The sequence below is a fragment of the Antechinus flavipes genome, chromosome 4, assembly GCF_016432865.1.
Source record: "Antechinus flavipes isolate AdamAnt ecotype Samford, QLD, Australia chromosome 4, AdamAnt_v2, whole genome shotgun sequence".
Taxonomy (NCBI): Eukaryota; Metazoa; Chordata; class Mammalia; order Dasyuromorphia; family Dasyuridae; genus Antechinus; species Antechinus flavipes.
In genome coordinates, this window is record NC_067401.1 from 419,797,886 (window position 1) to 419,825,700 (window position 27,815).

The 27,815-nt window shown below is 35.6% G+C and overlaps 1 protein-coding gene across 1 annotated transcript in view; it reads right to left on the reverse strand.

Moving 5' to 3' along the window:
* PAPPA2 (pappalysin 2) overlaps positions 1 to 27,815 on the reverse strand; it is a 385,692-nt gene that overhangs the window by 316,337 nt on the left and 41,540 nt on the right. Inside the window, exon 2 of the mRNA XM_051998898.1 lies at positions 24,789 to 25,860. Within this exon, the coding sequence (XP_051854858.1) occupies positions 24,789 to 25,860 (1,072 nt within the window). The remainder of the gene's footprint in view (positions 1 to 24,788; positions 25,861 to 27,815) is intronic.

Genomic DNA, 27,815 nt, shown 5'->3' on the forward strand with positions numbered 1-27,815 from the left:
AGCTTCTTGAAGCATCACTAATATGATTTGGAACTTTTACACCTGAGAAGTCAACCTTGGTAGAGGTGTCAGTGACAAATTTCTAGTAGGTCCTTTGTAGAGACATATTTGGGCAGAGATCCAAGGAAAAGTAGCAAACCCTGGCCAGTTGCTTCAGGAAAATTACTTATTTTGTCTCGGTGTCAGGCAGTAAAGATAATGCAAACTATCTCAGGAGAGATGCTAGATTGTAGCTTTCTTAATAGCTTTTTGCCATGACTAAGGAGCAAATGGGGGCTCTAAATGTAATATATCCAAGTCTTCTTGACCTTGAAATCACCCTCGTTTTATTTATTCTCTCTATGTGTCTCTGTGAATGTCTATCTCTTTCTCTGTCTCTGTCTCTTTCTGTTTCTGTTGTTTCTCTGTCTCTGTCTCTCTCAGTCTCATTCTCTCTTTCTCTCTCTCTCTCTCTCTCTCTCTCTCTCTCTCTCTCTCTCTCTCTCTCTCTCTTTCTTCCTCTCTCCCTCTCTCCCTTCCTTTCTTCCTCTCATCCACTTTCTTTTTTCTCTCTCTTCTTCCCTCCCTCCCCCCTCTCTTTCTTCCTACCTCCATCTTTCTCTCTCCTTCTCTCTTTCCTCACCAACTATCTTGAGAGGAGGGAGAAAGGTTATGAATGGTTCCATGCATCAGGTAGGAAGTTGAATTGGATGACCTTTAAGGAACCTCCTGCTCTAGAAATCTATAATTCTAAGTCGCCTCAGAATCGCTGAGATCCTCTGTTGTTCATCCTTCAATCTCAGAGGACCAATGACATCAGAAAGGTCTCATTGGGGCAGCTAGATGAGTGCAGTGAATAGACAGCATCAGCTATGGAGTACCTGAGTTCAAATCTGCCTTCAGAGACTTAACACTTACTAGCTGTGTGACCCTGGGCAGTCACTTAACCCGCATCACCAAAGAGGAATGTAATTAATTTTTAAAAAGGAAGGTGATGTTTTGACTAACAAATGAATTGGATTTAATTGAGACAGAACTGTATAAAGTCTCACTCTTTCTTCTAGGCATGTGAATTTGGTGACAAAACATAGGCCATGATGACTAAATATGACCCAAATGCAGCAGACCCTGCCCTTTTAAAGCTAAGGTCTTTCCCACATCTCTTTCTTATAACTAATTCTTTTAGGGTTCTAAACTCCTCTAAGGATTTAATCTGTCAGTTAAGGGCATACTCCCACTTCATGGGGTGTTCCCTTTCTCCAGATTAATTGTGAGTTCCACTAGAGAACCTATCTTTTTCATTGTTAATTGTTTTATACTCTCCCAATTCTATTTCAAATTTGCCATTCCTGTATATCTACTGTATCTCTTCATTTGGTCTGCAACCCCTTTTCCTAAATAAGCCTATCTTATGGCAAAGAGAAGGGACATTGTGAATTGTCCATAACCGAACCCAAATATTTGGTGCTGAATCCTGAACACATCATTTGGGGCCAAAATGGCTCTCTACAATCAATCACATTACTACTCCCACTCTAGACATTAGTTGTTCCTGGGAGTATTGATATTCCCCCCTTCTCCTATATCAGAATGCTGATCCCCTTCATGCTGATACCCTTCAAGGAATCTCTCAGAAGTAGTCTTTTTGATACCTATTATAAGTTCCCCATCTTTTTTCTCTCATGGGAGTGTTCTTCATCGAAATCCTATCCCACTATAAATCGAGATTTCTCTTTCCCCCCATCATTCCTATCTTTCCCCTTGCTACCTCAACTACTTTTGAAGAGTCCTTTTTTAAAGAAACCACAGGAATGATTTTTCTCAATGTGCTTACCATTGACTTGATTGTGTATATATCACATATTCCTTTCTAACTTCATTCCCCTTTCTCTTTTTACATGCCCTCCTATTCTATGGTTTATTCAAAACACACACACACACACACACACACACACACACACACACACGCATTAATTCACCTGTAGGCAAAATATTGTAAGGTTTAGTCTATAGTGTATCACATCTGTTCTTCCACTATCACGGCTAGTTAAGTTATGTTTTCATTTGCATCTCCTTGTGTACATTTGGAAAGAAATCTCTCAATGTTCCAACTGTTGTTATTTTGTTTATCTTCCACTTTCCAGTCCCCCCCCCCCCTTTGGAAGATAATTTATTTCTGTGCTTTCCTTAGTAGCTGTATTTATTTACCTTTCTTGTGTTTTTGTTGCCTGAGATATTTTCAAGGTGAATAATCTGCCCAGATGTTTTTTTTTTTCCTCTGTGAAATGCTTGAAAAGCCTTTTTTTTTTTTTTTTTGTTACATACATATGTTTTCACTGATGATTAGATTATAAATAGGGTTTCTCAAATTTTTTTCACTCACTACCTCTTTTTGCCTAAGGAATTTTTTCATACCCCCCCCCCCGGTATTTAGGTATATAACATAAGTATACAAATCAAACATTTATAAATAATAAATCATAATTTTATGTTCCCCTCATTCACTCATGATCCATAGTCTAAGAAACTTTGCTCAAAGTAGAACTTTTTTTGTTTGAATCTTGAACTCCTTCGCTTTCAGAACACATTATTCCATTCCCTTTAGTCATTTCTGGTGAGTGCATAATATTTTGAGTATTTTCTTTCTTTTGTATTTGAAAGACTTTCTCCTCTGGTTGCTTGTAGAATTTCTCATTTGGCAGTGGAATGGTTAAACAGCCATTATGTGCCAGAAGTTTGCACCATCAGATATCAGGGATTTTTTTGTTTGTTTGTTTTATTTTGTTTTTAGAGGTATTTTGTAAATTCTTTCAATGGAGGGGGGTGAGTATACAGAGATTCTAAATATTATTTCTTGCATTGTGGCATTCAGATTGTTTTTCCCTGAAATTTTTATGGTTTGCTGGAAGACCTATTTTTCAAAGCTTTGTCTATGCTTCCTATCTTTGAGCACAATATTTGTTTGTTTAGAGATTATCTTTTCTTTTAGTAAAATGCTGCTTTTCCCCAGATTGTCCTTCATATTTCCCAACAGTCCTTTATTTTTTTCTTGGAGAAACTTTTCCATCATCGTATAGATTCAAGATTTTCTTTGTCAAAGATTTCTGTGTGAAAAGGCTATAAATTCTGGTTTAGTAGTTATTTGTTTGATCTTGAACCATTCAAGAACATAATTGTATGCTGTCTTTGAAATACACAAAGCACATCAAGTATTGATTCAATTTTGTTTTTCTTCACATATTTACTCAAGAATGTTAGGACTCATTCAGATGTCCTAGTGGACATCTTCCTTTCTGTTTTAATATCTTCCCTGATGATTTATCTGTTTATGTAGATGTTTTTTAACTATATTCTTCCTATTAATAGTCTTCATAAGGTGACAGTATTTTCCTTTTATTTCTTCAATGCTTACTTTCTGACTCCTTCCTTTTTAGTGACAGAAATCTGAACCTCAAAGCTGTTTTAGCTTCCTTCAATATGAGGAATTTACTTTTCATCAACCATAATTCCTTCCTAAATTGATTTTTAGGAGATATAGAACTGACCCCAGCTGGATGGAAGTCAACTTATGCTATACCTTATATAATCCTCACACACAGGTGATGCTTTACTTTGTTACCTTTCTCCTTTTTGTTTTCTAGTTGTTTTATCCTGTTTATTGTTGTAGCTTTGTTATTCTATCAGCAAACAACTTTTCCAAGAAAAGCTTGCATTTCTCTTATGCTTATATAAAGTTAAATTCTATCTGGAGTTCCTTTTACTCCAAGGAAGTGTTGGGAGTTAAATTCATGTTAAATATAATGTGTTATGGCAGAATTGTGGGGTGAAGACAAGAGCATTGTGTGTTGACAGATACTAAAACAGCAACAAGAAAATTTCTGAATTGATCCTAGAGTGTAAACCTGAAGTTCTGGTTCTTTTGCCCTGCCAGAACATGAGGGTTCATAAGGCAAGGGGGACTAATTGAGCATGTTTGAAAGTTGTGTTCTCTGGTATTATTTAATTAGGTTGTTACTTTATCCGAAATCTTGATATCAAAGCCTGCAAACACAACTGCAAATCCCTTACCAATTGTGCACTCTTACAATTCTTGCAAATTCTTATAAATTCTTAATTTGAGAAGGCATGAGATCAGGAAAAAAAAATCTAGTTCTTCCTCTTGCTGATCATAGGACCCATACCATAAATACATTTCTTGAACCATTCAGACCTGAATATAATACCTCACAAAACCATGAATGAGGGCAGAATATAATGGAGTTATCACATCCCCATGTTTGGAAGCTATTTTTTTAAATGTAGTCTAAGACTGAATTGGATTTTTTGTTTGCCACATCACACTGCTAATTCAGATTGAATTTGTGGTCCACTTAAACTCCAAGATCTTTTTTTTTTTCATGGAAGACCATAAGTTCAACAATTTAGAACTATACAAGCTAATTTCTGGGTTAATACAGTAGCTTGTAGAGTGCTGAAGAGTATGTTCACAACTCACCTCCTCCTTATTCTCCTAACTTCCAGTGAGAGACTTTATTGGCAGTAATGTCCAGGACATTCTGCCCTAACAGTTCACAAAATGGGTGGTAAAAGAGTGTTTTCCTTTATTTTTTGGTCTTGTTATATATTTGAAATTCCATTTGAAATAAATGTATATTGTCAGTATTTTAATGTCAACTGACAAGTGCTGACTCTTCAAGAAGATTCAGAGAATGATAAATAAGTACAGCTACTGAGGAAAACACAGAAATAAATTACCTTAAAAAAAAAAAAGCAAAAATCTGATAAGAGAAAGATAAAATAACAGTTGCATTATTAAAAGATTTTTTTTTAAGTACCCAGAAAGAAACAAATGAAAGCATAGCTTAACTAGCTGTGATAGTGGAGGGATAGGTCTGAAAGACTAAATCTTACACCACTGCCCACTGTTGAATTAATGTGTTTTGTTTATTTGTTTTACTAAACTGCATTAACCTGAAGTTAATGAACAGTGGTTGGATTGACTAAAGATAAGCGAATTTTGGGAACCTGAAAATGGCAATGGACACTGCATGTATGTATTAGGTCTCCCCTACTGGACTCCTCAAAGTCAAAAACTATGTCTTCATTTATCTTATCTTTAAGGGCCTTTGATTTGAAGACTTACACTAATAGAGGCTTTCTTGTCTTCCTTTACACTTTTGGTTATCTCTAATTTGGAGGGAAGTTTTATGAAGAGTGATTAAATCTGGTCTCATCCCATTCCTAAAGCAGAAAACTAAGAACTTGAAAAGTTATGAGACTCCCCAGAGAGCAATATATACCCATCTGAGGTAGAAATACAACTTATTCGTGTATACATTGAGCATCTTAAGGTTCTTAGGATTTAGGGTTCAATCTTACCTCTTATATTTATTAATAAATGATAATGGTTAAGTCATTAACTCTAACCTCAATCTTACATGTGTACAATGGGAATGATACCAATAGTACTTATAGAATTATTAAGATGAACAAAGAGAAATCTTCTCAAAGATGATCATATCTAACCTGAATCTTAAAGGAAACTAGGGTTTTTCATTTGGGAATCACTCGAATGCTATAAAATTAGGAAGCAGTCTAAATTATGGCTTAATATTGCTAATACCAAACTAATTGATGTTCTTCCTGGGCACTCAGGAGACCCGTAGCCAAACTAGAAGGAGAAGAGGTTCAAATCTATAATGAAACAATCTCTACTACATTTCCTTACATCTAGCTCTATCTGTTAATGTTTGTACTTGATACATGAAAGCAACGAGCAAAAATATCTTGAGGTGGATATAATGCAAAATCCTATCCTGGATAATTCAGAGCTAAATTAAGCGTAATCCCCAAATCTTTAGGAAAATTACTAAAGTGACTTCACATGACAAAGCAAAGTTTTGTCTGATCTGCATTTGTCTCTCATTAAGCCCTGGTAATTTAAGAAACTAGTTCACATTGGACCAAATAATCTGAATATGAAATTGCCTCTCTACTCAAGCCCTTTTCTTCCTCCTGTCTCCTTCTTCTCTTTTATAAAACTCATTCCTTTGTATTTTTTCCTTGTCCTGTCCTAACCCTGAAATGAATTCTTAATTTTCGCCATCTTCAAAGAAGTACTTTCCTGTCTTACTGCCTGTTTTGGAAAGAGAACAGGAATTTTTATGCCCATTCATTCTTGGAATGATCCCTCATTTCCCAATCTCTCCTCTTCCATATAAATTATGCTGAAGCATTGAGGGCATGTCCTCCCCACTTATTTTTTTCATTTTAAAATTGGGTTTCACATGCTACTCTCCATGCCAGCTGCCAAAAGAGATGGTGTGCAATCACCATACCAGAAATCTTTCTGGGGATCCCAACAAGAACAGAAGAGAGTCAAACTCTTTCTAGTTTCCTGGGAGTTATATTACCCATTTACAGTGATAATAAAAGACTTTGTCTTCTTTATGAGGTTTTTCATAAATTCTTTCCCTCTTTAGCTTCTTTTGCTTTAATAATAGCTAAAGAAAAGGAAATAGAATATAGAATGAGAACACAAAAGGCAAGTAAAATACACCTTCCCAAAAATTTAAAAAGATAATTGTGTGAAATTAGAAAACTATCTCTGGACTGAACCTTGAGTTCACCTCCATAGGTCCCCAGCTACTATTTTTTCCCTTTTGCTTGAAAACTGCTATTTACTGGTGAGGATACATGGAAAAGGAAATTAAGCTTGTTCTCTTTGATCCCAAAGCATATAACTAGGAACAGTGTAAAGAGGAAGATTCAAGCTTGGTATAAGAAATAAAAAATCTTTCTAACAATGAGATATGTATAATGGTAGAAAGAACTGCTTCAGGATCTAGTAGTTTTCCCTCTCATTGGAGGTACCTGAGCAAAGGCTAGACAACTAACTACTTATAAGGTAAGTTGCAGAGGGGATTATTTTCAAGTAAAGATTAAACTAGATGGCCCTTGAGGTTCCTCATAACTCTAAAATACATGTCAACTAGGCTGTGAGGCTTTATTCCTGGCAGACTTGCAGAAAAGCTATGGATAATTCATTCTTTATCATTGGGTCTTTTATAGTGGTGCACTCCATAATGGTATTTTACCCATAAGGGCTTACCCAGCTATCAGTTTGCCATTTGGAAGTCTAAGAAAGCCATCTAATCAAAGAGTTTGCAAAATAAGTCCATTTTATATTTAATAAAAGGTTGTCTTGAAAAAGCATGCTTAACACTGTACTTTGGTATTTCTTTGGTCATTGGACAAAGATCAAACATTTAGATCAAACGTTCCTTCAAATTAACATTTGCCTTTCCAAGGAAAACCTATTAGCCTTCCTTGATATCACCTTATTTCATTAATAGTGAGAATGTTAGGATATGCGATTCACAGAGAGTTTTAAAGGAAAACTAACAAAATTGCAAAGAGAAGTAGTAAGACAATCATAGTAGGTATAAAAAAATCCCTCTTTCAGAGTGAAAAAATTAGCAGAAAAATTAAAAAATAAATTTTCAATCCAGTGACTGTTAAATGGAAATCTTAAGAAAAGTAATTGTTTTTCAATGTCACCAGCACCATTACCAAAAAACAAACAAACAAACAACAACAAAAAACAAAACAGACCATGGGATAGGGCACAAATAAATCTGTAAGTTCAACTTTTCCATTACCTTTATGTTTGCTTCATATGAAATTGTTTCTAGACTCCTCACAGCCCCACCATTCTAAATTCTATTCTCTGTATTTTATGCAATGTTTACAATTTCATTCACGTGTAATGATCTACTGAATATTCCTTTACCTATTGCATATGACACTATACATAATGGAAAAAGACTACTTACTTAATGTCTCTAACAGGTTTGTATAAAACCTAATCAAACTTCAAACAAAAGAAGGAATCCCTATTGATAATAAAATTCACCAAATGCTCTTATTCACAGATCACAGCATCATTTCATCCAATAATACATCAAAGCTTTCTCAATGGAATCTAAAGAAATATAAAGGAAATTATCTCACCACTCACCAAAGAGATAGATAAATGTATGTATATTGCCCAGACTGTGACACACAAGGAAATTATATGGGAGTCCAAGAATTCACATACATAGAGTATATCTATGGTTGTAAGGGATCTCAGAGGTCATCTAGTTCAATGCTCCTATTTTATAAATAAGGATGCTTACAGAAGTTAATTGACTTGCCTATGGTCACACAAGTAGTGTCCAGAATTTGAATTTAGACCCTCTGGTAAAAAGCTGGTACTCTTTCCACTATGTCAAGTTGCTGTGGATGAACAAGGCTCAAATCTGAATAAGAAGAAAAAATCAGACTAGATTATATTTGGAAAATTGTGCAATGCTTTTAATTATACCAAATTCTCCACTGCTGCAAAAGACCATTCATTAACATTCAGGGGATAATATTTGTTTTTAAGAAGAGATATTTTTAAAATGCTTTACAAACTTAAAAGTACTACATACATGTTAATTATTGTTATATGCTCCTATTCATGATGTGGCTAAGAATTAAAGATCATTACAATCTCAGAAAACGTAAACTTACAAGAACTATAAAAAGCAATATAAAATTATATAATTGATTTAAACAAGTTGTAGGATATTCCCAACAAAATTTATATATGAAAAAAGACATACAATATATTGTCAAGTTTATGTAATGAGAATTGTCCAAACATGACTTGAACTTTCTTGAGGGTGGACAATTCCTTTTTACTGACAGATTTCAAGTAGAGAATAGATGACCACTTATTGAAAATGTGGTAGGAAGGTATCTTGATTACATATAAGTTTGACTAATGACCTTTGTTGAACCTTTTAGCTCTAAAATTCTGTTGTGTATGTAACTGCAAAAGCAAATAGACTCATATAATGGAAATGAAAGAAAATAGAAAGCCCAAGTCTAAAGCTGTTACTTCCTATATATTAAAATAATGGAGGGGGTAGGAGGAATCTCTAATACATTAGATAAATACAACTACTCCATGAAAGATTTATGGCTATCCATAGTTAAACATTTCATAGAAGGAGGGAAAGGGGGTTAGACATTTTCTCATTTCTGTGGAAGGGATAACCCTACTGATGAAACTATGGCTTCATCAAAGCTCATTAGGTAAAATTATATTAACTTATTTCTGCTATATTTGCTTTATATTGAACTTGAGGTCAATTAAAAACACCATATCTATAACAGAAAGGGCTAAAAAACGAGGCTTCTCTCATTATGTAATTTTTACATTTTTTTTTAATTGAAGGACTTTTTTTTCCTATTAAAATTCATCTCATTGATTTTTTTTCCCAGAATTGAGTTTGGTGAGATCCTTTTAAATCTTGAGTCTATCATCCACTGTGTCACATATTTCTACTAATTTTGTATCATTCATTCATTCCTTATGGATTTTTGATCGTTCATTATATAGAGAGCCGAAATAGAAATCAAACCAATGAGTAGGCATTAAATAAGAAAAGATAGGACTGGTTGCCCAACCCCATCTGGGAAAGGGCCCAACCCTTTCAATGACTTTGAATTATCTACCTGAGCTATTAGTTAGTCTTTTTTTCCCAAAAAAACAGAGGCTGGGGGAAAAACAATCTTCATGAATTTCTTGTATTTCAAGGTCCATAGATAATAAGCCATAGATTAAGAATAGGAGAGGAAAGGTTATCTAGGGATAAAGCAAGCTTCAGCTTAATGAGAAATTCCTTCTGCTGGGCAAAATCTAAAAACATTTGAAGTTTTGTCCTGCCAATGTATTACACATACTTGCCTTGGCCCTGTGTTTCCTTTGCATACCATACATATGTAAACAACCCAGTACCTTTGACTCCATCTCCACCTGCTCAACATACCACATTCATGAAACTCTCCATTTTAAACTTTTGATCACCTGTGTAATATGGGAAGTATTATAAGACTGTAGCTACACCATTCAGAATTCACTATAACATTGCAATACCAGTGATGACTGACACATGCTAGCTGCAAGAAGGGGCTGGCAATACACTAATATGGTACAGCCTTAGTTGGCAAACACCTTTCCCAGGAAGTAAATATAGCCAAAGCTTCCACAGTGAGGGAGCATGGTACAATGGGAGAAAAAAACAAGACAAAAAAATCCTGTCTCTGATATGTCATAAGTCCTATGTTCAAATTCTGCCTATGTTCAAAACCTAAAAGAAACTACCTCTGTTCATTCAGATAACCTAATTAATGTCCCTGGTTCCCAGTTTCTTTATGTATAAAAAGAGTAAGTAGCTTTGGCCATATGACCTATAAGTTGTTTTTTTTTTTTTTTGTTTTGTTTTGTTTTGTTTTGTTTTTTGTTTTGTTTTTGTTTTTCCTAGCTCTGGATCCATGATCCCATGACTAGTGGAAGGAGAGAGGAGGGAGCCTAAAATGAACCAGGAATGGCACTAATTTTTTGTATCTCTCTGGTAGAATCCACCATATCAGGCAAACTTACTTGTCTATATAGAAGCAACGCTGGGGACAGAATTTAGACAATGTCCCCTTGGTGTGCTTTGTCAAGAGCCAAATCACCCAGACTCACTAACACAAATACTGAAGAACCAAAGTTTAATTCTTAAGTCTCCTCTTAGTATTTCTTCCTATTTATCATCCCCTTCCCAGATTTAAAAAAAAAATTAAAAATTTTCTCATGCTAGTCCATGGTTAGCTAGGTCCAACTGCCCTCTCAGTAACAAATATAAACTGGAAAATTTTCTGGAATCTCTTATCTGTCCTGTAGTCTACAATTCCTACAATTCTCTCTGGACTAATTATCCAAGATGTTAATTCATAATAAAGTATTAAAGTTAATAATGGATGAATATGTCTTCCTTTTCAAATAATATTTTTCCAAGCACTTTAAATCACAAAATCATTGAGTCTTAAAATTGGAACATACTTGAAAAATCACCCAGTCTAATTCCTTGTCCATTACATCCATTTCCTTTACAACATCCTTAACAAGTGGGGTCATCCAGATTCTATTTGAACATGTCCAGGAATAAATAACTCCTTTCACAATGTATCATAAACAAATCATTATTTTTTTATATTAAGGCAAAATCTTTTTTTTCCCTAATATGTACTTATGGTGCTAATTCTCTCTTTTGGAGATATGCAGAAGCCAAATTTCCCTTCAACAATTAATTAATCAAACATTTATTAAGGGCCTATGTAATGCTAAGGCTGATGATAGAAAGACCAAAATTTTCATTTTAAGCAGAAATTTTCATTTCTTTAAGGAACAAATTATATTCTATTGTGCACAAGATATACCTTCAATATTTGAAGACAATTACTATGTCTTCTTTTGGGGGTCCAAGGTCTTAATTTAAAAGGGTAATAAATGTAATAATTTGGAGCCAAGATGGCAGAGTGAGGCCAGGAAGTTTCTTGACTTCTGCCAATTTCCCTGGAAAACCACATAAACTAAACCTCTGAACAGAGTCTGGAAGAATGAAACCACTCTCCAGTTCAAGATAGATGGATGAATATTTACAAAAATATAAATTGCCCAGATTAACAAACAGAAGAGGAAATAAATTACTTAAATAGTCTCATCTTAGAAAAAGAAAATGAACAAGCCATTAATGAATTCCCTAAGAAAAAATCTTCAGGGCCAGATGAATTCACAAGTGAATTCTATCAAACATTTAAAGAATAATTAATTGCAATACTCTGTAAACTATTTGGAAAAATAGCTGTAGGAGGAGTCCTACCAAATCTCTTCTATGATACAAAAAATGGTACTGATATCTAACCAGGAAAAGACAAAACAGAAAAAGAATATTACAGATCAATCTCCCTAATGAATATTGTTGCAAACAATTTTAAATAAAATATTAGCAAAGAGATTACAGCAAGTTATCAGCAGGATAATACACTATGACCAAGTGGGATTTATTCCAGAAATGCAAGACGGGGTTCAATATCAGGAAAACTATTACCACGATTGGCCACATCAATAACAAAATTAACAAAAATCATATGATAATCTCAATAGATGCAGAAAAAGCTTTTGACAAAATACAGCACCCATTTCTATTAAAAACATGAGAGCATAGGAATAATGGGAATTTTCCTTAAAATAATAAGCAGCATCTATCTAAAACCAACAGCATTGTTTGTAGTAGAGAAAAGCTGGATGCATTCCCAATAAAATCAGGGGTAAAAGAAGGATGCACCTTATCACCACTATTATTCAACATTGACCTAGAAATGTTGGCTTTAGCAATAAGAAAAAGAAAAGAAATTAAAGGAATTAGAATAGCAATGAGGAAATAAAACTTTCATACTTTACAGATGATATGATGATATACTTAGAGAATCCTAGAAAATCATGCAAAAGCCTACTCAAAACAATTAACATCTTTAGCAAACTTTCAGGATATAAAATAAACTCATTCAAATCATCAGCATTTTTATATATTACTGACAAAACCTATCAGCAAGAGATAGAAAAAGAAATTCCATTTAAAATAACTATAGACAAAATAAAATATTTGTGTGTCTACGTACCAAGACAAACTCAAGAACTATATGAACACAATTACAAAACAATTCTCACACAAATAAAATAAGATCTAAACAATTGGGAAAATATCAACTGTTCATAGGTAGGACAAGCTAATATAATAAAAATAACAATTCTGACTAACTTGATCTGCTTGTTCAATGTCATACTAACCAAACTGTCAAAAATTATTTAATAAAACTAGAAAAATAATGACAAAATACATGTGAAAGAACAAAAAGTCAAGAATATCAAGGGAATTTGTGAAAAAAAATTACAAAGCATGGTGGCTAAGCAGTTCCAAATGTAAAACTATATTATAAAGCAGCAGTCAGTAAAACCATTTGGTATTACCTAAGAAACAATGATGGATCAGTGAAATAGATTAGATATATATAACCCAATAATCAAGACCTATAGTAATTTAGTATTTCATAAACCCCCAAACTCCAAGTTCAGGAATAAGAACTTATTATGTAACAAATTTGCTTGGAAAACTGGAAAATAATATGTCAGAAATTCAGCATAGACCTACGTCTCATACCCCATACCAAAATAAGATCAAAATGGGTATATGATATAAATATGTATACATATATTGGATTTAATATATTTTAACATATTTAACAGGTATTGGACTACCTGCCATCTAGGGGAAGGTGTAGGGGGGGAGAGGGAAAAATTAGGAACAGAAGGTTTTACAAGGGTCATTGTTGAAAAATTACACATGCATATGCTTTGTAAATAAAAAGCTATAAGAAAATAACTTTTAAAAATTAATTAATAATCATCAAAACAATAAAAAATGGGTACATGATTTGGGTATGAAGGATGATTCCATAAACAAACTAGGAGAGCAAGGGATAATTTACCTAATTTTTTTGGAGAAGGGAGAAATTTATGAGCAAAGAAGAGCTTGAGAACATTATGAATGGTGAAATGGACAACTTTGATCACATTAAATTAAAAAGGGTTTGCACAAACAAAACCAACAGAAACAAGATTAAAAGGGAAGTACAAAGCTGGGGAAAAATCTTTATCGCCAGTATTTCTGAAAAAGGCTCATTTCTAAAATATGTAAAGAATTTTGTCAAATTTATAAGACTACAAGGCATTCACCAGTTGATAAATGGTCAAAGGATATGAACAGACAATTTTCAGATGACAAAATTAAAGTCATCTCTAGTCATATGAAAAATGATTAGAGGAATGCAAATTAAAACAACTTTGAAGTACCATCTCAAACCTCTCAGATTGGTTAAAATGACAGGAAAGGATAAAAATAAATGTTAAAAGGGATATGGGAAAACTGGTATAATAATATGCATTGTTGGTGAAATTGTGAAATGATCTGACCATTCTGGAGAGCAATCTGGAACTGTGCTATAAAATTGTGCATACCCTTTGATCCAGCAGTTCCACTACTGGATCTATATCCCAAAGAAATCATAAAGGAAGGAAAAGGACCCACATGTGCAAAAAATGTTTGTAGCAGCCCTTTTTGTTGTAGCAAAGAATTGGAAAATGAATAGATGCTCATCAATCGGGGAATGGCTGAATAAGTTATGACATATGAAGATAATAGAATATTATTGTTCTATAAAAAATAATGAACAAACTGATTTTAGAAAGGCCTGGAAAGATTTACATGGACTGATACTGAGTGAAACAAGCAGAACCAGGAATACACTATACAGAATAACAGCAAGAATGTGTGATGATGAACTATGAAAGACTTGGTTTCTCTCAGTGGTTCATTCAAAGCAGTCTCAATAGACTTTGGACAGAAAATGCCATCTGCATCCAGAAAAAGAACTATGGAGATTGAATGTATATCAACACGTTCTATGTTCACTTCTTTTTTCTGTTTTCTTTTTTCTCCCATGATTTTTCCCTTTTGTTGTCATTTTCCTCTCCCAAAATGATTTGTAAAGCAATGTGTATTAAAATAAATTAAATTTTTAAAAAAGAAAAATAAAAAGATAAAGAAACAAATGTAGCACTTGTAGCACCAGGGTGTGGCCAATGTTTGAGAATATGGACTCATTCCATGCTTCTCAATTCTTACCAAAACAATGTACTAGCTGTCTCTGTCTTTAGGAAGACTCTGCATTTATCCTTGTTCCAGTTCCATATATATCCAGTATATTTAATTGATAAATTGCCTCCTTTGTACTCAATCTATTCCCTTCCCTTCCAGTAAGTGCTGGAGCCACCAAATCCTCAAAACAATCATGCCTTAATCAACTATGCTACTAAATAAGTAAACTGCTCAAGTCTCTGCAAGAAGAAGGAACTGAGGAGATAAGGCAGGGATGTTCTGTTACTGTGGGGGCTACTTGTCTATTGTTATCTACATCCTTCAAAATAGTAATAAGGCCAGAGGAAAACAACTTCATTGTTGTCCAAAAAAAAAAAATCACTTCCCCCTTCTTCTTGGCAAAACAGCAGGTTGGGAGTCTGACTTAACTCTGTCAAGTTTATCTCTCTTTTTAATTAATGTGTTTTTATTTATTTCATTAAATATTTCTCAATTTTTTTTAATTTGAATTCCAAATTCTCTCTCTTCCTCCTTCCCAACCCTCTCCATTTCTTGAGAAGGAGAGCAATATGATATGGATTATAAATGTGAAGTCATGCAAAACATTTCCATATTAGCTATTTTGCAAAAGAAAATATACACACACAAAACCCAAGAAAAATAAAGTAGAAAAAAATCTACACTCAGAGTTCACCAGTCTCTCTCTAAAGGGGATTAGCATTTTTCATCATGTATCCTTTGGAATTGGCTTGGATCATTGTTTTCAGTCAAGTATATCTTGAACAAGCTGTGACATGTTGAATGACGAGTACATGGGAGAGTTGACAAGGTATGAATCTTGGCTCTGATATTTACTATCAATGTGACAGTGGGAAAATCACTTCCCATATGCTGCACCTATATTAACTCATTTATAAAACAAGGATAATGATACTTATATTCTCTAGGAAATAAGGGAATATTGTTTCCACTGCACCATGCTACTCCAGGGCCCTGTTATGAGCCCATCAATCAGAAAGCATTTATTAAGCACCTACAATATGCCAGACATTAAGCAAGAGACATGGTCCCTTCCCTGAAAGGTCCCAAATTTTAATCAAGAATAACATTTTGTAAATTTTAAAATGCCATAGAAATATGAGTTCATAGTTTTATATATTTAGAGCTCAAAGGCTATCATAGCCAAAAATTCTTAACTAGAGGCCCGTGAACTTTAATACATATTTTTTATATTTTCTATTTATGTATGTGTTATGTATATATTGATAGACAACATTCCAATATTAATTGATTCTTTTGTAATCCCACAATCCTCTTGATTTATAAAAAAGGAAATTAAAGCCCAAAGAAATTAAAGTAATTGCCTAATATCAGGCAAGAAGGAAGCAGCAGAGGCAAAATTTGATCCTCCAAATCTAGAACTCTTTCTACTGTACTAAGTGACCAGTTGATTGTAATACTTATTTTGCTTGGGATTGGGGGAAGGGAAAGAAAGGAGAAAAGCTTCTGAGACTTTTGATGAAGAGGGACTAACCTTTGATTACCCACAATTTATCCTATCACTCAATCAAGTGCCTATAATATGCCAGGCACTGAGCTAAGCACTAGCTCAGCCCTAATTGTCATAGATTCTGTTGCTCTATCATAATCCTATTGAATAGGGAATGGTTTTTTAAAAGTGTGGGGAATTTGGGGGGAAGGGAGAAAACCAGGTCATGGAGCTGTGGAAATAGCTACTAACCACTCACCTAGAAGAGTGTGCCAGATGAGTAGGAACAAATGCTAATTTTACTTGTTTTCTGACCTGGGCATCTACTGGGGCTGTGGAAGGGGAAGTTGGCTAGGAAAGGAAAGAAGGAAATGGAGGGGGAAGGGTGGAAACCATCCATTCCTTTGGACCAGTTGGATTTCTTGGCCCATTTGCAAGGTGTGCAATGTGCCCTTCTTCCCTCTGACTCTTTTAGCCAGGTGAAGGAAACATGAAGAGAGTCACTGGCTTCCAGACTTGTTCTTGTTTACTCATTTGGAGATGGAGGGATTGAGAAGTTTCCTTGCTACTCGTTTTTCACTTTCTCTACCTCATTCCTCTTCCCTCTCTGCCCTCTCCTACCCTTTTACGCTTATTTTCCCCCCTGAATGTTTTTTTTGGCTTAGGGGAACTTTCAATTCTGACTTCAAACAAAACCTATAATGAAGTCTGGATGATGGTTAACAGACCCTGACACTGCAGGGCCCCAGCTGAGCTGTTCCCTTGGCCCAGCTGCCAGCAAGGATTGGGTGAGTGCAGAGGCAAGCTAGTCCTGAGAAACCAGGTACTAATGGGGCCTCGGGTAGCAAACATCTCCACCTGCTCCCTTTTCCATCCCTCACAGAGACAGACACACACCCTTTCCTATACACAATTTCCTAGGGAAATGCCCTTCTTTGAACACACAGCTGCAGAGGCTTAACTGTCTCCTACCTTGAGGGTCTGCTTCCAAGCAGAAAAATCTGGGCTCCTGCCCTCTCCCCCAAATTTCTGCCTTTGATACATCCAGCCCTCCCCAATTTGGAACATTGATGAGAAGAGGCAGACCACGAAAAGGATGCAGAGAGGGACTCGGGGAGACAGACAATGACTCACTCTGACACACACAGAGACAGAGGCCCCACCACATAACTCTAGAAAACAAATGCACCCGACACCCATTGTCTGCCTCACAGCTTGGACTGAGACGGGGTGATTGATGGCCCAGTTAAGCCTTGCTTAGTCACTTGTTTTTTTTTTTATTTTATGATGTTTCCCCCCATTATAATGAAGAGAACAGAGCCATAGAAGCCAACAAAAAAGGCAAACCGAGTTGCAGAGTTGGTTGCTGCTGGGTTTAGAGAGAGAAGAGCAGAAGGAGAGTATGGTAAAAGAAATGAAGCCAGCAGCAGAGAGACCCTCATCTCCAAAAGATGAGGGTCTTTCCTTTTAAGGGAAAGAAACGACCATCTGGAAAGAATCTGAAACCCAGAAAATTTTCAAGGGGAAAGCTCATTTTCCTTACAGAGACAAAGATTCTCCTTGCTCAGCTCCCAGAACTAACTTGATCAGAGTCTTGGATCCTGTGATTCCATTTCCCTTAAGTGTTCTTATTCGTTTGTCCCTGGCCCATGGTGGAACCTCTCTGGGTGGAGTTGCTTAGAACCTCCCATCACCATCACCACCCCCACTCAGTAACTAGTCACATTGGCAGCTTGATGTAATTCTTCACAATTGGCCAGGTAGTGTGTCCATAATTCATATCTCCTGCGTGGCCTAAAGTCTGATAAATATTAGCCCCCTGACAGCATGCCCATCTGGATTACAGATGTTTGATGTTGTATTCTGTAGCTTATCTCATCCTCTTAGTTGCTTCCGGGATAGGAATTTTTGTGAAATTCATTTTTCTTTTGGCTCTTTAGAACCTTTGAGGAGGACTTGGGGATAAGGGATATCTCTCTCATCAATGCTATAAACACACACACACACACACACACACATACACACACACACACATTTGGGAGAGGGGATGGGAAATGTAAAAATTAGTTTTCCTTAACCACGTATATTGGTGCAAGGGTTGAAATAGAGAGACAGAAAGAAAACATATTTCTATTCATTGAAATGTTAAATTAAATTAGAAATAAATAAATAGATCCTTAAAAGATCTCTTGAGAATTGATATACAAGACAAGTAAACATTAATATCAAATGGACTTACATATCAATCAATCAATTAAGTGTTAAGAGCTTGCTATGTGCCTGACACTGTTCTAAGTACTAGGGATACAAGTACAAAACAAAACAAAACAAAACAAAACAAACAAACCAAAAAAAAAAAAAACCCTTCTTCCTTATAAAAATTCACATTCTAATAATGTTTTTAAGTTATAAAAATATGGATGCATCATTAACATAAAGGGAATGAATGTAAATAAATACAAAATAATTAAATACAAGGTAGTTTGGGAGAGAGAGCATTTCACCACTAGATTCAGAGGAAATCTAGTCCAATTTCTACTAACATAAGAATTCTTTTTTTATTTAACTGTGTCTACTTGGGGAGCTCTCAGTATTCTCTGAGGCAACCTAATCCACTCTTAGACTGTTTTTAATTATTAGGCAATCTTTCCTTATATACATGCTTGCAATATTCACCAGATACTCCTAGTTTTACCCTTTGAGGCCAGAAAGGACAAACCTAATCCTAGTTTCTCTCACCAGCCCTTTAAATTATTGAACAGAGCTATTAGGACCCCTAAATCTTTCCTTCTCTCTTCTAAATCCCCGATTCTTTCAAGTGACCCTCATTATTTTGAAGCCCTTCAGACTCTTTATTCTCTCCTTTCCAATTCATTATTTTTATTCCTAAAATGAGACATACAAAAGTGAGCATAGTGCTGAAGATTCAGGTTGAACAAAGCAAGGCACAGTGCTACTAGAGATTGTATCTGTCTTAATGCAGTCCGGTGATATTGGACTATTGCATCCAATTGGCTATTCATCCAATATCACCAGATTTTTTTGGCTACTATCACAAACTGGTGACTCATAGTGACCTTAAAACCCCAAGTTGATTTTCACATTAGCTATTGGCTACCCATATTTTTCCTATATCTTTCACTTGTAATGTTGACTTTTTGAATGCAACTGTTTTTTTTTATTCATAGGATGAGTTAAATTAAATTAGAAAGAAAAAAAAATAAACCCTTAAAAGAAGTTCTCTCTTAAAAGTCAATATACAGGAAATGTAAATTTGCCAGTGTGTTATCAAATGTATCCATGTATCAATAAATATTAATTTATCCCTTTTAAACGTCATCTTTTTAGATTCAACCAATTCATCCTTTAGAGACATAAATTATAATAGCTAGCAGTTATATAGCACTTTAAACTTTTCAAAGTACTTTGCAAATATTATCTTATTTTATCTTAATGATAACCTATGCAAAGTATATTATTATCTTCATTGTACAGATGGAGCAACAAAGGCAAAAAGAAATGAAGTGACTTGCCCAACAGCATATATGTAGTAAATGCCTGAGGATGAGTTAGAATTTAGAAATTATTTTTACTGGGTTTGTGTCCCAAAGAGATCATAAAGGAGGGAAAGGGATCCACATGTGCAAAAATGTTTGTGGCAGCTCTTTTCGTAGTAGCAAGAAACTGGAAACTAAGTGGATGTTCATCAGTAGGAGAATGGCTGAATAAGTTATGGTATATTCATATAATGGAATATTATTTTTCTGTAAGAAATACCAGCAGGATGATTTCAGAGAGGCCTGGAGAGACTTGCAGGAACTGATGCTAAGTGAAATAAACAGAACCAGATCATTGTACATGGCAACAAAAAGCCTATAAGATGATCAGATCTGATGGATATAGCTCTCATCAATAATGAGATGATTCAGGCCAGTTCCAATGGTCTTGTGATATAAAGAACCATCTGCACCCAGAAAGAGGACTGTGGGAACTGACTATGGACCACAACAGAGTATTTTCATTCTTTTTATTGCTGTTTGCTTTCATTTTGTTTTCTTTCCCTTTTTTTTCCTTTTTCATCTAATTTTTCTTGTGCAGCATGATAATTGTGGAAATACATATAGAAGAACTGCACATGTTTAACATATATTGTACTACCATCTAGGGGAGGAGGTGAGGAAAAAGGAGGAAAAAAATTTAGGATGCAGGATTTTGTAAGGATGAATGTTGAAAATTATCCATACATATATTTTGAAAATAAAAAGCTTTATTTTTTTAAAGAACTTAGATCTTACTGATTCTATGATCAATTTCCCTCCCTATTCATGAATCCCAACTGTTATTATTGTCAGTCATTCATCTTTATTTTTTCATTTGAGAAAAATGTCACCTATGTCTTTGTCCAAGTCGTTCAACAATATAGAGTCAAGCATGCATTCCTGAGGCACTCCAAGGTGAGATCAAAACATAAATTACTTCTCTATAGATTCAAACTAAATCATTCAGAATCCAGGCCCTATGATCAACTAGTCAATGTCTTTCCACCTTTTCCTTTATTTGCTTTATTTGTTTTGTTTTATTTTGTTCTTTCTTGCTGAAAACAAACTGGCACTTTGAGATCATCTCTGTTTTTTGTATTTGTTCAGAAGATCACAGATTTAGAGTTGGAGAATCCTTTGGCATTACTTAGTCCAACTAGCTCATTTAACAAATGAGGAAACTGATACTAAGAAAAAATAGGTAACTTCCCCCAAAAAATACAAGTAGTAAGTGGCAAGGTCAGGATTTAAGATCTGGTCCTGGGACTACAAAATCTAGCACTTCATAAAATATATTGAACTACCTCTCACCATCTCTTTAACAACATATTCTAAGATCTTGCCAAGATTTCAGTGAGATGGGCTCACTGGCCCATAGTTGGCAAATTTTACTTCCTTGCCATTTCTGAAGAATGGGACTTTATATGCCATTTTCCATGATTTTTCAGATAATAGTGGTTCAGCAAACTCCTTCAGGACCTTCGGATTTATTTTATATGATCCTGGTAATCTGAATTTATCAAGGATATCTAAGAGCTCTTATTACACCCCTATATTTCTTAAGTTGTCAATTTTCTATTAATATTTTGTTATTCCAATGCAATAAGTATTCTCTTTTGCAAAGAAATGTCAATACATTAAAGACTTTGGTTTTATAGGTGTGGGGTAACTTCTTGCCCCAAAATAGATTGCAACCCACCAATAAGAATAGAGTTTCATACCAATGGGATTTAAATTGCATAAAATTTAGTAAATAAGTCTTAGAATGTTGCCTAAGGAGAGTTTGTTTAAAAAATTCTAGGTCATGAAGCTAGTTTAGCATCAGAGACAAATTTTAAAGACAAAATTTCTTTAATCTACTATCGATGCTGTCTATAATTATTTTGGCCATTCATTCTTAATAAAAAACAAACAAAAGCAAATTAAGAGTTAAGCAGTACAACTTTCTCTGTGTGGGTGGTTATCTTTATCCTATCCACTCCCAAACAATAGTTCCATTTCTTAGCTCTTAGCCCTAGGAAAAACGCAGTATAACTAAAAAACCCTTTTGTCACTAAAGCTAAGCTTTGGCACTCTCAGAACTATTCTTACAGGACTATTCCAGCCTTTTATATTCACCCTCCATTAATTGTCCTTGGTTCCAACTTTCATCCACATCTTTTAGAAATTCTACTTGATAAATGTAAATCTTATCTTACTGAAATTTTAGGTAAATAGAAAGTTCTTAACCAGTAGGATAAGTAAGTGGTTGAACAACATAATATGTTCACTCAGCCCACAAGTTATGAATCACTTGGTGCCCTTAACTGCTAGATCCATATGAGGTGAAATTATGGACAGTCCATCTAGCTCAAGGATTCTTAACCTTTTTGTTTGTTTTATGGAACTCTTTAGAAAAGTGGTGAAGCCTATTGTCCATCCCCCAGAATAATGTTTTTAAGAACATATAATAAAATGCATAGATTGCAAAGGAAACCAATTGTATTGAAGTAGTTCTCCAAATAAAAATTCATGCATCCCATAATATCTATCCACAGATCCCCATTAAGTCCACAAACTCCAGATTAAGAACTCCTAATTTGAGTCACAGCCTGTCCTCTGTTTCTATTTTGAGCCTCCTCTGAGATTTGAGTCCAATAGACTAAATTCCTCTAAGAGTTAAGTGTGAGTTTTAATTTTAGTTTGCTCCAATTAAGAACTAAGAAAATGAGCCATATCTTTATGATAAAGACAAATCTACAACAAAAAAAGAAAGGTGGGAAAATGGCCTCTAGGTCAGAAATAAAATTATGAAAGTTGGAGAAAAGGTTATCTTCCCTTTGCCATTATATTTCTCTGCTTACAGTCTCACTGTGGGGATTGGCTGAAGGTCCCAAAAAGATCGAGGATGCAAGGAAGGAGGTTTTTCCTACAAACAAAAGATGTCTCATCTGAGCTCATAGCAACTATTAACTAAAATCTGCTCCTCTGTCTTCCTTTACTGGAAGGGGAAGATCAAGAATAACAAGGGTAACAGGAATTCTCAAAAGAATGAAAATATGAAATTTTAAATGGAAAAAAAAAGAAAGAGTCTTTCTTGGGAAAAGGGGCTAAATAGATGGGTGACCTTCAGCCTTATCTTTCCCTGATCATTACCACCTTATGCTGACTTGTTACTATTGTTCAATTGCATTCAACTCTTTGTGATCACATTTAGGTTTTTCTTGCCAAAGATACTGGAGGGTTTGACATTTTCTTCTCCAGCTTATTTTACAGAGGAGGAAACTGAGGCAAACAGAAATAAGTGACTTGCCTGAGTCACACAGCTAATGAGTGTCTGAAGCATTATCTATCAATCTAGCTTCTATTCATATGTCATCTATTATCTGTCCACAATTGATCATTACTCATCTTTATCTATCTGTCATCTATCAATTAGATATTTATCTTTTTTCCCTCCAGCAGAGGGAAGTGGCAACTGTAGGTTTAAGTGACCAAGGAAATATTATAGAGGCAGAGCTTTGGAAATAAAATCAGGAAGATCAAAGTCTAAAACTGCCCCTCTGTCATTTACTAGCTTTGTTACTCTAGGCAAGACACTTAAATGTTCTCATCCTCAGTTTCCCATTGTAAAATAGAGTTAAAAGTAATAATTATGGTACTTACCTCAGAGTTTTCATGAGAGGTTCTAATGGGGTCACATATGGAAAGGCCTTTGGCAAATCTTAAAGAACTCTGTAAATCTCAGTAGTTATGATGATGCTATAGAATTTAGATTTAGATCTAGAGCTGGGTGGGGCCTGAGAAACCATGAAGTTCAATCCCTTTATTTAACTTAGCTCCAGAGAAGCTAAATAAATAATTTGTTCAAAATCACAGACAGTGTCAGGATTAAAACCATGATCTCTGACTCCAAATTCACCATAGTGCTTCAATATTGGTGATGATAATAAAGGTGATGATATAAAATAAACTATGAAATATTTATATGTGACATAAAATATAAAGTGACCAGATTAACTTCAATGATCTTGACAAACTTTCCTCTCAAAAGGTGTGGTCTCTCGAATTAACCATTGCTTTAGTGTGTGTTGGCGAAATGGTGAATGGTTTGGGAATCTCTCTCTCCAGGGGATTCCACAGTGAGTTCAAAATGAGGCTCATTCACAGTAACAACTGGAAATTTTTGTTGAGATAACAATAAAAACAGTTACATTACAAGCAATCTCTATGCAAGAAAGAGTCAATTTAGATTTGGCTTTACTATTTTGATACCTTTAGACATCTTGTAACATCAATCCATAATGCTATTATGACTTATTGTTTCCTGTCACAGGCATCCACACAATCTTACTCCCTCTAATCCATCCCTTACAATATATATGGATAATAACGATAATTGGCATTAATATAGATCTATACTTTATAAACATCTCATTTTATGATCATAACAACCCTGGCAAGTAGATGCTATTATCTCTTTTTTTATCTGTGTGCTCAAGGTCACACAGAGTTATCCCCATTTTTAAGATAAAGAAACTGGGGGCAGCTAGTTGGTATAGTGAATAGAGTACCAGCCCTAAAGTCAGGAGGATCTGAATTCAAATATGACTTAAGACACTTAATGCTTCCTGGCTGTGTGACCCTGGGCAAGTCACTTAACCCCCATTGCCTCAGAGGGAAAAAAAAAGATAAAGAAACTGAGGTAGACAAAAGGTAAGTGATTTATCCGTGTCACATAGCTACTAAGTGTCTAAGATCTGATGTGAACTAGATCTTCTTAAGCACTTTACTTAGCTGCCCAGCTACTTTATGAGAGCTAAAAGAGACTTTGACAGATGATGAAATTGATCTTTAGAGATTGAAAATGACTTATTCAAAGTCATAAAATATTAATTAATCTTAAAGGACATTGAATCAAACTCCTCATTTCCTCCATCAAAATCAACATCCTTCCCACTATTTCATGAATGAAACATCAATGTCCATAATTATCTAATTGCCAAGCAATCTCTAGAAACTGTTGCAATATATAATTTGTGTTAAGTGATTAGTTTCAATGTATACTTATATTAAATAAACAATTCCCATAATGGGGCATGAGACCTGGAATTTGTTTCTTTGTGTTCTGTTAGTGTGCACATTTTTTAAAGTCCTAAACTCTGTGGGGGGAAATGCTATGATATCAGTTTTGTAGCAGAAAGTACCCAATCCCTTCATCCTTACCGCTTGGATGAGTCAGGGTCAAAGCAGGTCTTCCGAACATCCGTTACCTCAGGGTCACAACAGTCACCATCATCAAAGTCATCCAACATGTTGTTGCACTCCATGTGGCACACGCCATCCCTTCGGTTCCAGGAGTAGCAGCGTCCCTGAAGGCGACAGTCACCGCCATCATAGCCAGTAAGTGGGTGCTCACACTCAGCATCACAATGGTCATTGCCAATCTTGCTGGGCTCACAGTTCACCAGGACAGCCCGATAGCGCAGGGTGGAGTTACGGACTTCATGGACACTCAGTTGCCAGCTGATGTTGTACCAGCTGAAGGCCGCAGTCAGTGCCTGATGCTGCCGTGTGATTTGCTCACTAGTGACAGTAGGGTTCAACCCTTCATCATCACATACATTCACCACTCGGTAACGGATCACCTTCTCACTCCTCAGTGGCCAGTGCCAGTTATACTGGGAGATCAACTCCACATTGTCACAGGCAGTTTGCCCACAGGATGGAGGCAGGAGAGGGTAAAGAATCTCAGGCTCGGGCTCTGGATCCTCAAGCATCTCAAGTCTTGGGAATTCCCCATCCTTGAAGGTTACCCATTGCTGTTCCACTGGAGCAAAACTGGCACTGAATGCCAAGGAAGCTAAGTCCCCATACCCACTTGGCTGCAAGAAACTCTGCTGGAGCTGGCTTTGTTGAAGGGCTGTGTTCCAGAGAGTCAGGCTACCCATGTGCCCACGAAACTGGTGTCTGTCCTCTGAGCTATCCCCACCCAGGATCAAAGAACGGCAAGATGCCATAAATGGACTGTGCAAGGGTCCAGACTGGTCCAGGCTACTGGCTACTTGAGCTCCGTCCACATATAGAGCCATGCGGTGTCCATCATAAGTGGCTACTAAATGTGTCCATGTACCTGACAAGTAGCGACTGTGCCCAGTCACGATTGTGGCCTTTCTCACACGGTCTGTGCGGAGAGAAAAGAAGAAACGAGCATCCTTCCTCCCATGATGCTCCATTGAGCGGATACCCAAGGACCAGCCCTTGTCACTGACAGCATGGGAGCAGTTGTCAAACACACCTAGGGAAGAAGAAAGAAAGAGAAGGGAGAAAGACAAAGGGCAAAGAAAGAAAAGCAGAAAAGGAGAGAAATCCCATGTAAATACAGTAAGGCAGTTTTTAATGGTTTAAAAAATAAATAATGCCAAATATCCCTCCTTTGATACCAGCCCATGGGACATGGACATCCTTCAACTTTGTCTGCACTGTCCCCTTCCCAAGCTCCTAAAAAGAACCTTATTTGAGATCCAACAGTGAAAAGAACACTAATTCTGAGTCAATCATCTAGGTTCAAATTTCACTTCTGACATTATCTTAGATAAGCCATTGAGTTTCTCCAGCGCTTGTTTGTTTCGTCTAAAAAATGATGACCTGATGCCTAAAGTCATTTATAATTCTAAATCTATTTATTAATATTATATGTTATATTTTATCATATATTATATTACATTGTATTATATTATATAACATTATTATTAATATATTATATAGTATAGCATAGTATAGTAAGTATAGTAAGTAACTATGTATATGTAATATATACTATATAATAATAATATAATAATAACAGGCCAACAGTGCACATGTCACCTCTCTACCATTCACTTTACTGTCCTCTTCTTCTAAAGCTGCCCACACTTACCTTCAGTATTTGCCCTTTTTCCTAATGTGAAATATATCCATGCAGAAAAGCAAACAACCAATGAAAAATTATATTATCCCCCAAATCATATTCCACCTAGAACTCATTAAAACTCTAGAATAGATTATTCCTACCATTAAGGTAACCCATCCAATGATGGCAGCAGTGCACTTGTGGATCCCAGATCAGGAAGAAATCATCATGATCATCACCATCATCATCCCCATTAATCTCATTTGAACGCAATCTGCATGGATATGTGCTATTATAATTCCCATTCTGAGACTTTTTTTTATCTTATTTTTTTTTCCTCTTTTTTGGTGAGACAGTTAAGTCACTTGCCTAGGATCACACAGCTAGGAAGTGTTATGTACATGAGGCCAGATTTGAACTCAAATTCTCCTGACTTCAAAGCTACTGCTCTACTTTACCATCTAACTGCCCCTATAATTCCCATTCTGAAGACAAAAAAACTGAGGTTCAGAGAAGGTTGATGACTTACCTAGGACCATCTAGAAATAAATGTTTGAGGCAAAATTCAGCCCCAGTTCTAAAGTCATATAGTCTAAAGCAGGGGTCCTCAAACTATAGTCCACGGGCCAGATGTGGCAGCTGAGGATATTTATCCCCCTCACCCAGTGCTATGATGTTTCTTTATCAAAAGTCCTCAAACAAAATTTTTGTTTTTACTATAGTCTGGCCCTCCGACAGTCTGAGAGACAGTGAACTGGCCCCCTATTTAAAAAGTTTGAGGACCCCTGGAAGCTATATGATATATGAGAAGGATAGAAATAAGGATAGGGATGGCATAGGAATTAGGCCTCTGATTTTATTAATATTGGGCACTCTCAGAAGAGAAAAGTTCTTCTACCAATGCAAATTAATACATTCTTTGCAGCTCTTCATCTTAAGAGTGTTGGCTAAGGCCTCAAAGGTTGAACATCCAAACAGTATAAATGGAAAGACAAAAGCAACTCACAACAACCAGGTATTTTGACCTCCATTGTTCCAAAAAAGTGAGTGACTTTTTTCTCCTTTCCTTTTCCATAAAAAATGTATTTTCTTTTTAAGAGGTGGGAAACTAGACATGTGGAACATTGCATACATATATAGTCAGACTCAGCTGGTATGCTCTCCTGATGTCAATCTTTCTTCTCACCCTACTTACCATAGATAGATTAACTGTCCTCAAATACCACCTTTGTTCTGTCATTCCCTTACTGAAAAACCATCAATAGTTTCCTTAATTAAGGATCAATGAACCAATGGAATACTTAGGACTGAAGTTCTTCCTGTGGAGCACAGAGCTTGGCTTTTTATAGAGAAAGAAACCT